This window comes from Zosterops lateralis (assembly GCF_965231275.1).
Source record: "Zosterops lateralis genome assembly, chromosome: 10".
Taxonomy (NCBI): Eukaryota; Metazoa; Chordata; class Aves; order Passeriformes; family Zosteropidae; genus Zosterops; species Zosterops lateralis.
The window spans coordinates 11,230,908-11,247,376 of NC_139770.1; the positions used below are offsets into that span (position 1 = coordinate 11,230,908).

The 16,469-nt window shown below is 47.5% G+C and overlaps 1 protein-coding gene across 2 annotated transcripts in view; it reads left to right on the forward strand.

The window, feature by feature from the left end:
* IL1RAP (interleukin 1 receptor accessory protein) overlaps nt 1-16,469 on the forward strand; it is a gene marked incomplete at its 3' end in the record, with an annotated part of 48,915 nt that overhangs the window by 11,772 nt on the left and 20,674 nt on the right. For both annotated transcript variants that reach the window (XM_083869049.1, XM_083869050.1), the window contains exon 2: nt 5,273-5,340. In XM_083869049.1, the coding sequence (XP_083725175.1) occupies nt 5,274-5,340 (67 nt within the window). In that variant the 5' untranslated portion in view covers nt 5,273. The remainder of the gene's footprint in view (nt 1-5,272; nt 5,341-16,469) is intronic.

A 16,469-nucleotide genomic window follows, 5' to 3' on the forward strand; every position in this document is an offset into this window, starting at 1 on the left:
TCTCTGCAAAAAAAGGTGTGTAATATCTGTTGTGATTCTAGCTGTTGAAAAGCTTTCAGGCTGCTCAGATTTCAGCATTTCCTTTGGTTCTGATGACATAAATTACTTCTGTAATAGAAACATTTCAGAACAAATTCCTTCCAGCTCACTCTGCTGTCAGGCATGGTGAGTGCAGCTATCCTGGCTCAGGTGGGACTCCAGCATTGATTTTAGAGGTCCCTGCCTTAGATGTGTCACCAATAGATGCAGTGGCTGGGTCACACCTATGGCTCCTGTGATATCCCTCATTTCAGGGCAGGCTTCAGCTCTGCTTGATTCCTGCTGAAATGTGCCTGGCTGTTTGGGAGCTGCTGCCACAACAAATCGGGCTCCCTGCCCTCAGGAGAGATGTGAATGTTTTATCTGAGGACAGCATTGGGGGCCCTCTGGTCAATGTGCCTGTGTTTGAAGTGATGAGTGTGGCGTAGCATGCACGAGAGCAGGGAGAGTGCTGCAAGCTGCTTTTGGTGCTCATCATCAAACTGCTGCTGGATTCCTCCCTGCTCTGTTCCTGGAAGCTGTCTGGGGATGAAAATTGTAATGAATGTGGTTATTCCTCTCGGGGAGTAAAGGCTGGACTTCCAAAACCCATGGCCTGTCTTTCTGCCCAGGGGTCACATTCTGTTCCTCTGGATGGCTGTCCCTGGGACTGACCAGTTCTCCAAAGGAGGGGCTCTCCTTTGGGCAGGACAGAGAGGAACCATGGACACCACAGCCAAGGGCAGTGCCAGGCAGTGCCCACGTGGCCTCTGGAGGAGATGCAGGGTCAGAGAGACACTGTGCAAACCCTGGCTGAGTGGCACCAAGATGGTTTATGCTACAGTAATTCCTCCTTTTATCTGACTTACTCCTGCACATAGTAAAAAGCAAAAGTGTTTCCTGGAGGGCTGAAGGGCCTTGTCCCATTTTCCATTAGTGTTTTTACTGTTACTTTTCTGCAGCTGCTTTTTCAGGCTTCCCTTTGTCTGCCTTTTGGATTCTTTGAATTTATCTGAACTGTGCACCTATTTTTCCCCATAAGAAAACCCAGCAAACTCTTGGAGCAGCCTTCCCCAGTGCTGCTGTGTGGTGATGCAGGGACCCAGGGCTTGTGGGCACACTGATTTGGAGCAGAGAGCTGTGCCCCTTTCCTGAGCACCAGCTCTGCTCTGCAGCCTATCAGTCAACCTTCATCTCCAAGTCCATGTGGCACAGAACCAAAGCATTTCCTAAGCTGGCCCACTCTGGGTTTTGCCAGCCTTCCTGTGTCTGCATCCCATTTATTTGGGATCTCAAATGCTCTTGAGTTGAGACAGAACTACAGAAGAAAAAGTAGTATGTAAAACCTGCTTTGGCTGAAATTATTTATTTCCTCTTTCCAAAACTGCTTTATTTTACATTCCCTTTCAGTCAGAGCACTTAGTGACAAGGTTCTGAAGGGTGCTTTTGTTCTGCAGGCCGTAATGTGACTTCTCAGTGAAAAGCAAAAAACCTATCAGCTCTCCCTAGAGGCCTGTGCTTAGGAGGGACAAAGGCATTTTTCTTGGAAAATGCAGCATTGTTCTGTAGAATTGGTACAGTGTCTTTGAGAATAGGTGTGCAGTAGTTACTTTGAGTGCAGTTCTCTTTGTTAATTACTTGACATCTGTCTTTGGTTTTATAATTGCTTAGAAAGTGCGTGGGCTTTACAGGGTCCATGCTGCTAAAGGCAGGAGGGAATGATGCTTTGCTGAGGTCTCTTTGGCAAGGGTATTTAATTAAAATAAATAAGGGTGTTTTATATAAAAATATTCTTTTTTTTTTTTTTCTGAAATAAAGTCCACTTGTAACCAGTGCTGAAAAAATCAAACCTCTCCACCCCTTTGATGTTAAGAACATGAGCCACTTCCATGACTGTCCTTCTCTGCACCCTGTTTTTTTTTGCTCCTCGGTAGACAGAAGGTGAAAGTTTGAAGAAAAAAGTGCTTGCGAAGGAAAAGGGACCAATTTCTGATTTGAAACAAAGTGAACATTTCAAGTGAAGTTCCTTAAAAAAATTTTAGCAAGGGCTGTGATGGATCATTTTCCCTAACTGCTCCATGAATTATTATTAACATGTTAATTTATGGAGACATTGAGAACACCTCGGAGTATATTGGTCTCGTGAGAAGTTCCTGGAGTGCTGAGGATGTATCAGAGCTCTCCAGCTGTCTTCTGGCTGCTCTGATTTCCTGCTTTCTAGCTGAGGTGTGATTTCTGAGCTGGTAAGCTCTCCTGCTCACTGATTTTATTCCTGGCTTCCTTTAGCATTTCCTTTTATTTTTATTTGCACTGGGTGTATGCAGTTGGGTGAAGCCTTCTGCTGCAGCCTGGGTCTGCACTCCCTGGCCCCTGGCTCATTCAGTTTCAGCCACAGAAACTGGTGTTTTGGTGCAGTTCTACAGAATTGCACAAGAAGTTCATCAGACACCACTGGAATTGCATCATGGACAGGAAAAATGGCAACATGCTCTCTCCTGTCACGAAACACAGAAGCAGGTTGCTGGGAAAGGTTGAGAAAACTCTTCTGTTCCTGGCAAGACCAGGGTGGGTTGTAGTCCTGTGGTGTCAGGTTCTTAAGGACATTGCAAAACCCACCCCTCTCTGCAACAGGATGCCATGCTCTTCTCCTGTGTCACCACAGGACTGCTGTGGGAAGACCTTTTTATTTGGGGGATATCACAAGTTTGGGGCTATTTGGTTTTTGGGTTTTTTGAGTAATCATGTGCCACAGGAATGGAGCTGGGCTGGCAGATGTTGGCATGGTCAGGGCACCCAGGGAGTTGTAATGCCTCCCCTTGACCAGCCCTTGACTCTCTGTGTGTCCCTTCCACGGCCCCTTGCATTTTGCGTAGGGTGGGAGCAGCCAGGGCTGTGGTCAACTGTGTCCCTTCTCTGTAATGGAGAAGTTGCTGTAATCTGACAGGCTCTGTGTCCCTCTGTCTCCACTGATAAGATCTCTGGAAAGCCTGGAATGAACCAGAAGTAAATCACTCTGCTTATAAGCCTTCTGATTTTATAGCTGGGTAGAGCAAGAAAGAAAGGATTTTCTTACTAGTAGGCAGAGCTTGGAAATCTTGGTTACCTTGCTCACGGGAACAGAGACCTGGTGTCTCTGTGAGACAGTTGAAAGGAGCATGTTCCTGTGAGCATAGCTAATGGATGTAAATATTAGTTCGCTGCAGAGTTCATGTATCACCAAGTGAAATGTAGTAGTTTATTTTGGCCTCAGGCCACACAAATGGCCTTGCTCAATACAAGGCAAACTCATCCAAAATCTGTAGTTTTGCCTGCTTGCTTCAGGGCTGAATTCAGTCTGATTTGTGCGAAATAGAGGAGAGAGTCACTGGAAAATAAGGGTGAGTTAGGACACGCTGTGCATTTAGCTAATGACAAATGGAGAGGGAGCCATGAGGGATCTTTATTATGGGAATGATTCCCCACCACTGTTTACACCCCCTCTCTTCAAGCATCTCAATTACCAAAAGTTCCTAAATTCCTACCAGAAGTGCAGCATGTTGGATCTCTCTGTCCAATCTGATGGCATAAAGATGTTTTTATCATTCTTCAGCATTTCCAAGGGGTAGGTGTACTTAATGTTGTTTCTTCCCTATGGAGTCTCAAGTAGCATTGGAAACTGTTGTAGGTGGCAATAGAGAGGGGTTTGATAAGCAGCTGGCATTTCAATTTGGAGGAAGGTGGTAGGGGATGATCAGCCCTCTCAGCTGGACTCCAGGGAAAAGAAACAAAACTCACTTTCTTCCTTGTTTCTTGACCATTTTTGAAAGCCTGATGGCTTCAGAGGCAGTGTGCAGCCCTTTCCATGGACTGTGCAGGGAACAACAGGCATGCTTCAGCTTTCCTTTGTCTCTTTGAGATGAGCCCAGCAGAGGGAAGGCATCGCACAAAGGCTTTTCAGATGTAAGCACTGAAAAGGAAGGATTCAATATCCGCTGCTGGGTTTTGAGTAGTGCAGTTCACGTGTCACATTCTTGTTAATCTCTGCAATCTGTGCAATCTTAGGTGTTCTCTGCTTATGTGCAAAGCCCTTCTGTGTACTGCATATATTCTGGACAGGTTTTTGAGGGACATGTTTAAGGGAGCTCTGTGGCTTCTCCCCCCACACTTTTAATGCACCCTGATGGAGCAGGTTTCTCTGTCATCTCATGAGCACATTCCTGACAGTATCACATGCTCATTACTGCATCTGCCTGGCAGAGCTGAGATGCTTTGATGAAGTTCAGCCTTTTAACCATCTCTTCTCCCTTTGTGATCTGACAGCACCCAGGAATATCAAATGTGACCTTAACCCCTTTAATAAGAGCATCTAGTAGATGTCAGTTTTCATGACTACCAGCTTATAAATTGCATCCTGAAAAACCTAGAAACAGAGGGGAATTTAATTCCAGTGAGTGAGCAGCTCTGAGAGCCAAATGCCAGATACTGGAGCGGGCAGCCAGTGAAACTCTGGCAGTGTACATTTATCTCAAATTACAGGAAATTGTGTTCTGTAGCGGGAATGGAAAAGTTTGGGATTGTTTTTTGCTTATCACTGCTGCTTAGAAAGTATAAGCCCTTGTTTAGATAATTTCTGAAAAGTGTACAAACCTGGTGCTTGCTTACCCCTGCGAGTTCCAAGGAGAGTTTGACTGGGAAGAGCTGGTGAGGCCCTCCTGTCTTGCCCCCACTGCCTGCAGGAGCAGGCTGAGGCAGGCTCTGGCAGCCAGCCCCTTTGCAGGTGACAGGCAGCAGACCTTGCCAGTTGTGACTGCTCTGGTGTGGCTGTCCTGCCAAGGTGTCCAACACGTGTTCAGTGCAGATGTGCCACAGCCACCGCGAGTGCTCTGTGCACTTGTTCTTAGAGGTGAGCAGAAGGAGGTCTTGGCAAAGGACCTTCTTTTGGGAGTCACAGCTTGGGATCTGTAGCTCCTAAATGTCTATTTGACTCCTTGTGCTCCCTGATCTAGACTGTCCTGGTGACTGAAGTCAGTGAGCTGGGCTGTCCCCTTCAGAGCCATCCTCTCCCAGGCTTGGCAGGCTGCCTGCAGGCGGAGCAACACTGCTGTGCCACTGCTGTTCTTAAGGAATCTTAATGAAATAACACAGGGATGTGCCTGTGTTAAATTAAAGGATAACTGGGTGGATGGAGGGATAAACACATGTACTCAGAGTTAAAAAATGGCCTGCAGTGATAAAACAGTGTCTAATAACCAGGTCTGTGTGCTTTGTCTCCCAGGATGAAGATGGTCAGTGTCCTGCTGGTTTCACTCTGGCTGTCCATGGTCACCCTTGGCAGAGGCTCAGGTAAGGACGTGGCATGTGGTGGACCTGCCCACTTACTGTGCAGAGAATAAAACTATGTGCAGTGAGTTTTGGGCATTTACATACAGTATTTCTGGATTAAATTGATGTGTGTAAAATACTTAAGCAAAATGCATGAACACAGTGCTAGTTCTGGAGGGGTGTTGTACAATGCTCTGTGTAGAGACAACCAGTGTGGTGTGAACAGGTGCATTAACAAATAGCAACAGCACCTTGACCTAAAAGTGCTTTGCAAACTCAAGCTATCCCCTTTGTCAGTAGCATGATTGTTACTGTGAGCAATAAGGGGTGAATCCAGGGCCTGGCCCATGGAGCTGCCTTGTCATTGACAAGGCAGGAAGGACCCAGGCTTGAACCTGAACTCTGCTATCCCTGGCTGGATCCGGGAGAGATTCAGCTCTCCAATTCTGACTCATGCCTTAGCAATGCAAGGGGAGAGGGGAACTTCTAGAGTAAGAGGAGCTCTGATACCCTTCTCACTGAGTCACTTTCCTGACAGGAAATATGTTGTCATGCTCGCAGCTCCTCTGGCACTCGTTCAGCCCAGCTCTTGTGAAGAGGCAGATTGTGCATGTCTCGGCTCCGGACTTCCTATTTGGGGGTGGAAGGAGACAGCATGATTTGCAGGAGGCAAGTGGAAAGGGGGAGGGAGGAAAGAACAGGAGCTGGTTTTATGGGGGGAAAATGTTCAGAAATAAGGGCTGTGCAGGGGTTTGATGAGTCCCCCCATGAACTCTTGTCCCTCTGCAATGCTGGAAAATAAGCAGTTACAATACACCCCGAGCAGATGAACAGCTCTTCTGTCATTCTCTCTTGGACCACACTGAATTATTGTGGGCCAGATTCACAACGTGCACTTCAGCAAGGTTCATCTCAGTGCAGTGTTCATCACAGAGGCTGAAGCCTGAGAGGTCTTTCTCCTTGGGCTGCCCAAGGGCTGCAGACACTCACAGTAGGCTGTGATCTTTAGTGGGTGATATCCCATCCTGGCTAACAGGGGCTGGGTGGAAGTGGTGAGCAAAGGAGAAACAGCAAAGAAGGAAGAACACATGGCCTGGGTCTCCACTAAGCCCTAGGTAGTAGGAGTGTGTGGGGAAGGAAGGACCCAGCGACATGGATCTGCTGCTGGCTGGGAAAATCCCTGCTTTGCTTGTGCTTCTGGACGAGCTGTTCTGCTCTCCACCAACGCAACATCCTCCTCCTGCTGAGGCAGCATTACAACACCCCACGTGCAGTCATCCTGGCCTTTTGCAGAAATGGGAGGTAGGTGCAATTGAATCAGGATTGCCCAGGAAATGTTAGAACAGCTCTAAAAGCTGACGCAGTTGGCTGGGAAGAAGCTGATTTCAGTCAGGTGAAATGAGCACCCTGGCATTTGGGTCACACAAGCTCGTTCCAATTGATCTGGCAGAACCAGAACCCTCCATGCATTTCTGCAGGACATTTAGTACTTTTTAAATATTTCTCTTTTAGCAGAGATTTGCTGGACAGGGTGGCCAGAACCCTTGTAGAGTGCTGCGAGAGTGTAAGTCAAGGGGTGATACATGAGACACATGATCAGTTAATATACACCTCTGCAAATCCCCTGCATTTAATTTCCTGCAGGTCTGTGGGTGTCAGACACACTCTTCAGTTCAGAGCTTCCTTTTTGTGCCATGGACTTCATAAACCGGTTTGGGCTGTCAGAATGTCCTTTGTTATTCATAATGGGCTTGGATGGCTGTTTGTACTTGGATGGAGGGGCAGCCGTCTGTGCAGCCCTCTGTTTCACTGCAGGGTTTCCTGGGACTGGCACCAAAAGGAGACTGGAGCTCGTTTCACCCTTGCAAAGTCATAAATACCAAGCAGTATGGGAGACTGGCCTTGTTCTGGAAATGTTACAGCATTTGGGCTTGCCTTTCTTTCTTGCAGCAGGGCATGTAGGTGGGGGAGCAGAGCTGAGCTTATCTGGAGTGAATGCAGAAGGGCTGTGCACAGTCTGCAGCTGCCCTGGTGGTCACCTAACATACCTTGGAGGCAGGTAGCTCTCACTGGGGAACCTGGCTCCTGGGATACTTAACATGTGTGACTTGGTAGGGATTTGTCATTTCAACTGAGTCTTTTTCTGTGCTTTGACTATTAAGTTGTGTAATGCTGTATTGTTGGGACCAGCTCTCTCCAGCCCCCAGGCTGGACTGAGGCAGGCTGGAGGCAGGGATGGGAGTCTTGTTACTGCCACTTTTCCTGCCTCTGCCATCCTTCCCAGTGGAGCAGTCTGGTCAGCAATATGACCAGGGACTGCCCAAGCCAGGGGTAGCAGCTCTGCTGAGTACCAAGCTCTGTGAGCTTACAGTGGAGGTGAGGAACCAACACTTGCTAAATTTCAGTTCTAAAATACCAGCACTGCTCTGGCTGCAAGTGGCCTTTCCATCCAGTTGAGCCACTATGGCTGTCAGTCTCTCTGGCAGTGTGTCAGAAAGCTTTAGCATTATGCTTCGCCCTGCTTCCTACTGGAGAGGCAAACCCACAAACTTTATTTCCCCTCCAGATTTTGCCTACAGCACTGTGGCTCTAAACATCTGTTCTCGGGCTCTGCTGTTTCTGCTGCGTATGGAGGCTGGTGCTGAAACAAAATCAGTTGCTGAAAGGGAGGTGCAAGCTGTACGAGAGGAGAAATGTGATCTGAGTAGTGTAGAGTAAAAGGCGTGGAACCTGAGACTGAATCGGTGCCTGAGTCTTCTGTTGGCTCACGCTGAACGTGTGGGCAAATCTTTTCCTATCATTGAGATTATACATGATCGGCAGGGCATGGGTTTGAATTCCTCACCTGTGACATTTTGGGTCAGTGTTTGCAGTGGTATTCAAGGTCTTCTGCTTTCCTTGCCTAGCTGAGCCATCCCTAAGATGGAACTCATGTTGTAGGATGCTTAATGAACCCAGATGTTCTGACAGCCGGGGAAGGATAACAAAAACTGATGGACCCGGGTCTGGTCATACAATAGTTTCTTTGGCACTACTGAAGTCATATAAATATACACTGGCTTAAAAGAGATGAAAAACCAGTCGGACAAAGAACATAACAACCATTATGAATACAGAATAATGCTATCTTCTTGTTTCTGAACAAAGCTGGCCAATGTTAGATACTGACTTATAAATAAGATGTAGCTGTAATTGTGCTTCTTGTTCCATTTTTTTTTTTCTCTCTGCCAACCAGGCTGCTCTCTCATCCTCCAAGAGTTCTGAGTTTTTCCAGGGTGAGGACTGGGGAGAAGACCGTGGTTGGGAGTATTTTCTTAGGCAATTGCAAAAGCAGAAGAATATTGCTGCCAGGAGAGGAGGAGCAGCCTCATGCTGATTATCTGACGGACCTATGTAGTGTGAGCAGGTACCTGCTGTGCATAAATAGCCCTTTGGTGGGGGGAATCATCATGTTTGCATAGGAAGTGTCTCTCTAGCTCCCCAGGGGGCTATCAGACAGGCTGTGTGGTAGCATGAGCCCAGGACTGGGCCAGAATGATACCTCAGCATGGCAGGTAGTGGCTGGAAGGCAGCCAGGAGCTTCTCCCCTGGGAGCTTTATTTCAGGCTTTGCTGTTATTTCCTGGGTTGTGAACATGTCTATTTACACTCCCCCATATCAGAGGCTTTCAGCTACTTTGGTTTTGTCTGCTCTGAAGGACTCCAAAGTGCCAGATGTCAGCAATGCTTCTGGGTTGAGGTGGTGGCTGGAGCAGTGGAGTTCTGGCTGCAGTGAGAAAGAAACAGAGGTCTGGCTCCAGAGGTCAGAGCCACTGCCTGCACTGTCTCTCCCCAGTGCTGAACTGCACAGTGTGTGTCTCTCTCATGCTTAGCAGAGAGGCAGAACAGTTACTTTTGGCCAGGGGAAATTTGCAGATTAATAAATTACTGTCTGTAAAACACTTTGAAGATGGAAAGCCCTGTGCAGCTCCTCAGGATTATTACTATATGGCTCTTATTCTACTGATAGGCTTCCAGTGGCCATATTTTCCTTATGATTTGTGACAGCCCCAGAAGCTGAGAAGCTTATTTTAGTGTGTAAAGTCAAAAGAAAAATAGATTAAACTGCATTATTGTTTTCTAAAGAGACTAAATCCCTCCCCCACCATCATCTCCTGGGATTTCCTGACTTCCTCCTACTCTTCCAATCTCAGCTTCTTGCTGTCCTAATTTAGGACGTGATTTTATAACCATCCATACCCATCTGTGAGCTATTGTGGTTGTAGAAGTTTATGGCACTTGGGGGCATGAAGTCATTAGACACTGAGGGTGTTGAAAGGTGCACAGCCCTGGGGTGGATGGAGATAAAACTGTGGAGCAGAGCTGACCTGGGTGCAGACACAAGCCTCCCTCCACACCAGCCAGAGCCGTGCCCGCCGAGGAGATAAAACCTCACGTCTGCTTCTTGTCAGCTGAGGAAATGGGTTGTGAGGGGTGAGCTCTGTGCTGGCGTCATCATGGTGTGACCTATCTGCATAGAAGTGCAGGAATGTGTGGAGGAAAGCAGCCCTTTTTTGGGTGTGTTGCTGATACGGTATTGAACAGTCACTTTTGCTCCCCTGTGTGTATCAAATAGGGCAATCAGGAAGCTGTCATGTCCCCCTCCTGCAGCTGCAGAGTTGTGCTCTCACTGTCAGATGTTTTGTGGCACCCAGGTGACTCAGCTGGACTCTTGGACCCTTACAGTGCATTTTACTGCCTGCTGTGTTTGTTTAGCTCCCATCCTTGTCTGAGGACAACTGCTGCAGCATCTTTGTAATGCAGACATCCCTGTGGGATGGACAGGGAAGAATTGCTGACTGTATTTTAAAGCAGGCAACAGAGCACCTGGCTAAGTGCAGTAACTGGGCTGTGTGGGTTTAGCTAAGCAAGCCTGTAGGCAGAGCTGGGAGTTTAGTCTGGACCTTGCTATGGCCCAGTGTGGTGTCCCAGGCACACAGGAGTCCCTGCCAGCTTAAGCACAGCTCAGCAGTGATACTGATCAGGTCATGCTGCCTCTCCTACAGATGACTTTGCAATGGGGTGTTCCATTTCCTGTACCTCTCCTCTTCCTATGCTGCTCTGCTTTTTCACGTAAAAATTTTTCTCAATGAAGTGAAATGGAAAGTAGCTGTTTGCTCTTCTTCTCCTTCAGGGAAGCAGTTCATGCCCCTACCTTTATCGTTTTGATCTCAAATTTAAAGAAAGCCTCCAGAAAAATATGTCAAGCTTGCTAGAGACATCTGAATGTAATTTTTTTTTTCTTGGCCCAGTTGCTGGAGGTAACCAAAATACTCTGCCACATGCAGTAAACAGTTTTATGCACAGATAGAGAGTGAAGCCACAGAGCTCACTGTGGAGGAGTTCTAAGAGACACAAATAACGACTACCCCATGTTACAGGCTGTGCTTGATGAGATAAGGCAATTCAGAGTCAGAAGCTTTGGGCTCCATTACAGAATCATCATTTTTTGGATGTCTTGCTTTGGCTGCTTCCCTGAAGCCAACAGAAGTTTATGCAGTCAGCTTGTTTATCATGACTTTGGCAGAGGCAGGTTTTCACACCTGTTTAAATTAGACATTCAGGGTCTAAAGGTAACCAACTGCAATGTACAAGTGCTTTTCAAAACAAGAGCCATTCTGCAACAGAAAGTCCTTTTCCTTCTTCTTTTCTCAGCTGTCCTACCCATTCAAATGATAAAAGCACTTGGGGAGAGAGAGACTCCATCCTAGTGTGCAGCATCCAGATGAGAGGCTTCTGTGGGGGCATCACAGCTCAGTGGGAACATAGGATGAATATGATGGAACTTGGGAGAAGTGTAAAACCATGTCACCAATGCCATCACAGCAGAACTACATGGATGGGGTTGGGCTGTGTAGGAAATTTGTGCCAGGACTTCTTCCACTTCCTTTGCTCTACTGGAGAGGCTGTGGGAGGAAGGCAGTGAGGTTATGAGAGGCCTCTTTGGATGAGTTTCCACTGGAAGTGAGATTATAAATTTCTGCAGAGTTGGCACAGCTTCTAGGCTGAGCCTCCAAGGCAAAATTCAGCTACAACCAGTTTTTTAGGTGTTCTGTGGCCCCTGTCACTGCTGCAGAAATAGTGAGAGCAAACAGTGAGAGCCAGCTGATCTTGGCTGGGCCTCACCCAACTTCTATGTCATCCCCGCCCATCTCAGCGTATTTTGGTTTGTGTCTCTTCTTCCAATTAAGGGCAGAGCTTCTCATTTGTTTTGTTCCATTCTTCTCTCCCTCTGCCCTGCTGTATGGTCATATGGGATACTGCTGAGCAGAGAACAGAGCCAGGGAGCGGGGAAGGATCTCGTGCTGGGTGGAAAAGGCAGAGTGCAGACATAGTGGGAAGAATGGATGTTCCTGGCACTGGCATAAATGGGAGATGCACCCATGTGTGGTGCTGGCCACAGCTGGTGCCTCCTGTGCTCACAGCATGGCTCCTCCATTTAGCCTGGCTTCCTCTGCTTCCTTCTCACTGACTGAGCCTCAAAGATGGTGGTGAGGAATCTTTTTTTAAGGTAGTAACAATTAATTCTGGTTTAATTGCGTTGTGTGATCAGCTTTCTCTGCCTTATCGATGCTGATCCGTCCATCACGGTAACGGGCTGGCCTGGCTGTGCCCCCTGGGTGGAGGCTGACTCATACCAGCTTTGCTTCAAGTAATACAGCAGGGACAGATAAAGAAAGTAGAAGCTGTTGAGATATGGCTTGACAGCCCCAAAAAGCCAACTGTGTCCTGGTCACAGCAAAAGAGTGTGGCCAGGAGCTCAAGGGAGGTGATTCTGCCCCTCTGCTCTGCTCTGGTGAGACCCCACCTGCAGTGGTGTTCAGCTCTGGGGTCTCCAGCACACAAAGGACATGAATCAGTTGGAATGAGTCCAGGGGAGAGCATGAAGTTGATCAGAGAGCTGAAGCACTTCTGTGAAGGCAGGCTGAGAGAGTTGGGGCCCCTCAGCCTGGAAAAGAAAAGGCTCTGAGGAGACCTTCGAGCCCTTCCAGTACAGAAAGCTGCAGAAGGATTTCTCACAAGGGCGTGTAGAGATGGGACAAGGGAGGATGGCTTTAAGCTTAGGGAATGTAGGTTTAAATATATTATTAGGAAAAAATTCTTTGCTATAAGGGTGGTGAATAGTGGAACAGGATACCTAGAAAAGCTGTGGATTACCTGTCCCTGGAAGTGTTCAAGGCCAGGTAAATGAATCTTTAAGAAATGCGGTCTAGAGGGAGATGTCCCTGCACCCACAGCAAGGGTGTTGGAACTGGGTGATTTTTAAGCAAATCATCCTATGATAGTACAGCCCCACCTGATGCTGCAGCTGAAGTGTGAGGAACAGGGATCATTCAGCTGGCAGCACTGATGGCTTTGTCTCCTGCTGCCACTGCATGGTCCCACTCTGCATGCAAGGCAGGCCCCCTCAGGGCACATGAAATCAAGGTGGGCATCCTTATCCTCACCCTTCTGCTCTGCCTGCACTTTGTCTTCCAATTCTGGAGATGGGTGTTTCTTTCTACCATGCAGCCTCCCTCTAGCCTGTATGGTCCTTACCCCTGTTCCTAAGCAGGGCTGTGCAAACAGGAACATTTCTTGCCTTTTTCCTGCATTGGCTGTCCCAGGTAGGTGTTACGGTCACAGGCTGCCTCGCTGTGTAATTGCAGAGCATTCAGCAGTAAGAGGGGTCAGGGTATCTGCAGTGCCTCTTGATTGGTGCTGAGGACAAGGCTTCTTTCAAAATCGTTTTGCAGAGGCATTTTTAGGAAGGTGCATTTCTGGGATGGTGTATTTTTAGAGGATTTTACTCTGTCCCTCAGGTGTGTGTGTAGTGCTCCATTTGCTGCAGCATAGAACAGACATGGAGTTGGCTGTAGCTCCATTCCTCACTAGTTTCCATTTGTTAGGGAACCTCTGGAGTCACAGCATGAATGTTGATCCCACTTGATTAATCAGGAGCTGCTCTTAATCCAGCAGCTGTTTTGTGCAGGAAACGTTTCAAGAGAGAAGAAACTCACTTCTGAGGCTTAACCAGTGAAAACAAGTGTGAGTTACTACAAATGGGCACAGCACCACAGAAGTTACTGCTGTTTCTCACAATTAGAAATGGGTCCTTGCATCTTCTTTCCACAGTGCTCCCTCAAATATTGTTGCTGGAATCGAGATATATCAATGTGTGTATTTTTTTTTTTCCATAGTGGAACTGCTTTATGCCAATGAAGGTTCAGTCATGCTGTTTTTTTCAGGGTATCTGCAGTTTAGACTGACACACAAATAGTTGCGTGCTGATGTTAGCAGCAAACAGGCTCTGAATATCCAGTAGAGCTTAAAATAGTGGAAGGAGCACAAAATGTTGTGGGGAGCTGTTGGATGCAAATAAAATTATAGCAATAATAATGTGGGTTTCCCTTCTACTTAATGGATGCGTGTGGCCATGTTGTCCCATCTGCTGGGCTCTGCTGCAGAAATGCCACCACAGCAAAGGTTGCTGTTGTCACAGGGAGAAAAGCACCACCACAGCTGAGGAGGAGGCTCACAAAGGTGTGTGTGAGGGGTTCTCACACACAGTGAGGTTCTCACACTCTGCAGTTCTCACACATTATATCAGGCAGAGCCTGGCTATCCTGGGAGTAAAACACCCCAAAATGTAGAAATAGCAGTGTGACTGTCAGCATGGCACAGGGAGGAGGGAAGCTGTGCAAAGCACCATGATTTCTGTCCTCGGTGTTTTATGGGTTAAGGACATTTTGCTGCAGCCTGTGGTGTTCCTGCTATCTCTGCTCTGAGTGATGGGTCATGGCAGAACTTCCTGAGCCCTTGGAGTCGTGCAGGGTGGCTTTGCCCTGGCAGCCAGGAGGAGTCCTTGCCTTGGGAGGGAGGCACAGCCTGGATCTCACACTGCATGGCTGCTCCTGTGCTCTGGGTGTAGCTGTTTCATTACCAGCAGTAATGTGCTGTGTCTGGGGTTCAGCTCAGAGCTTGCAGCACCCCAGGGCAGGGCACATGTGGGGAACCTTAGCAGCACCTGTTTGCTGTGACTGTGTTCCTGAAGCCAGGCCAACTCTGAGACAGAATCTCCAGGTACAGCTCTTAGAGTAAAACAGTAACAGTCTGCTCTTCCCAAGCCAAGAAGGCAAAGCCTGGGCATTGTTTTAGAGAAATGTAGGAAGAAAAAAAAGAAAATAGTTGTATTTATTTTCAATAACTCATTCAGGGTGAACGGGTAAGTAGTTTTACAGTGCTGATTTATGGGCTGTTGCAAAATGCAAGAGCTGCTCATGATTGCAAATTTCATTGATCTTGACTCCAAGAATTTCAGTACGGTAATGTTTTATATAGTTTCTTCTCTCCCCAGTCCTGCCATTTGAAGTAATAAGGATGATTTGCCTTTATGCAGCCCAAGAGGAGACGCAAGTCAGGTGCTGGGAAGAGAACCTGGGCATCCTGATTTACAGACCCAGGTCTGCTCCTTTCAGAGAGAAAGCCTTTCTTTACAGAAAAAAAATGCCCTGTCTCCATGAGTAACAGTCCATGCTTTATCATGCAGTTAGCAGGCAGTCTCTGCAGGCTCATTTGTCTCATTAGCACTCTAAGGACACTTGACCATGCCTGGTTCATGGCCACACTGGCATAAAGCAGCATGCTGGTTCCAGTTTGCCCTGATCATGGGGGTGATGGATCATTATGCTCCTTCCCATGGTGTGAGGCTTCCGACAGCAGTTTGAAGCCTCTTTGATAATGAACCTCAGCACTGCCTGTGGTAGCAGCCATAGTGTGTGATGCTGTGCACTTTTGAAAGATCTATATGTTTTTAGATGATGAGCACTCTCCAGATATTTGGGGTTGGGGTTCCTCTGAACAAATGCTTGTGTTCTGGGTAGCTTCAGTGCCTTTTCTTAGCCCAATTCATTCTCTTCTTCCAGAAGTATCACTCTGTCATATGGGTGTTTGGCATACTGCAGGAGGAGCAGTGCAGCTTGCATTTACATTTATGTGTAAACCCGCCAGAAAACATTTCTATTCTTACTGGCCCAGATTCCTCTTGCCCATAACTAACCATTGCTGAGCCATAGGAGTTAGCATCACTGCCTTTAAGTGCTGCAGGCCTGTCTTCTCAAAGGTTCATCTCTGCCTTTTTTTAATTAAGTATGAATTTGGGGGCAAGCTACATCCCACTGTCTATTTAGGGAAGAATAAATGCCAGAAATTCTGCTTTGGGCCTGTGAAGTCAGTTCAGAAGAATTCAGAAGAATTGGGCTCAAAGAGCATATTGTATTCTGTTTCTCTTCTCAGTCTGAGTTCTTCTAATATCAGCAAATGGGAGAGGCTTTGCAGTGTCGTCTCTGGTGAGCCTTTGTGTGATGTGCTGAGACACTGCTCCCAAGGACTGCTGCAGGCAGCACACCCCTCTCCTGTTTGACTCATTTTGGGTTCTCAGACGTCAGGCTGCCCTAGCAAATGCCTCCCAGCAGCTCCAAGAGAGGCACTGGGAAGTGTGCCATGCTGTCCTCTGCCTCGTCAGCGTGGGGAGACAGGAGGTGCAGTGACAGCAGCTCCTCCATGTGTCTCAGTTGGCTCTGACAGTGCAGGGTGCTCTCAGGTTTGCTGACACCCTGGTACTGTGCCTGCTTGCACCGAGCCCCTGCCTGCCTGGACATGCTGATGGGTAGGGGGAATGGAGTGGAAAAGAGTCCTTGGAAGAGAAATGAGTTTGGACTGTGCTTTTTGTCATGAAACTGTTCACTAATAACAAGATTTTTTTTTTAAGTAATTAAAGAAAAAAAGCTCTCTACAGCTTTTTCTTATGCTGGCTGGTTTCTATGTCAGTCCAAGTCTGCTGTGAGCCACACTGAGCCACTGCCTGTTGTTGAACTGTGCTTGGGGTTTGCACCTGACCACTGCCTGGGAATACAGGCATATAATAAGAGAACCTGCTGCTACGTCCTCCATACTGCCCCTCCTGCCCCCCAGCTTCCAGTTCTAAACTTCACTATCAACAGTCTTTCTGTGTCATTTATTACTGCTTGTACTCATTCTGTTATCCTGGTGTGCACAGGTGTCACATGAATTCATCACAAGAAAGACAGTCCTCCCTTCTGGAACCCACAGTCCAGTTTCTTCTGGCAGGGA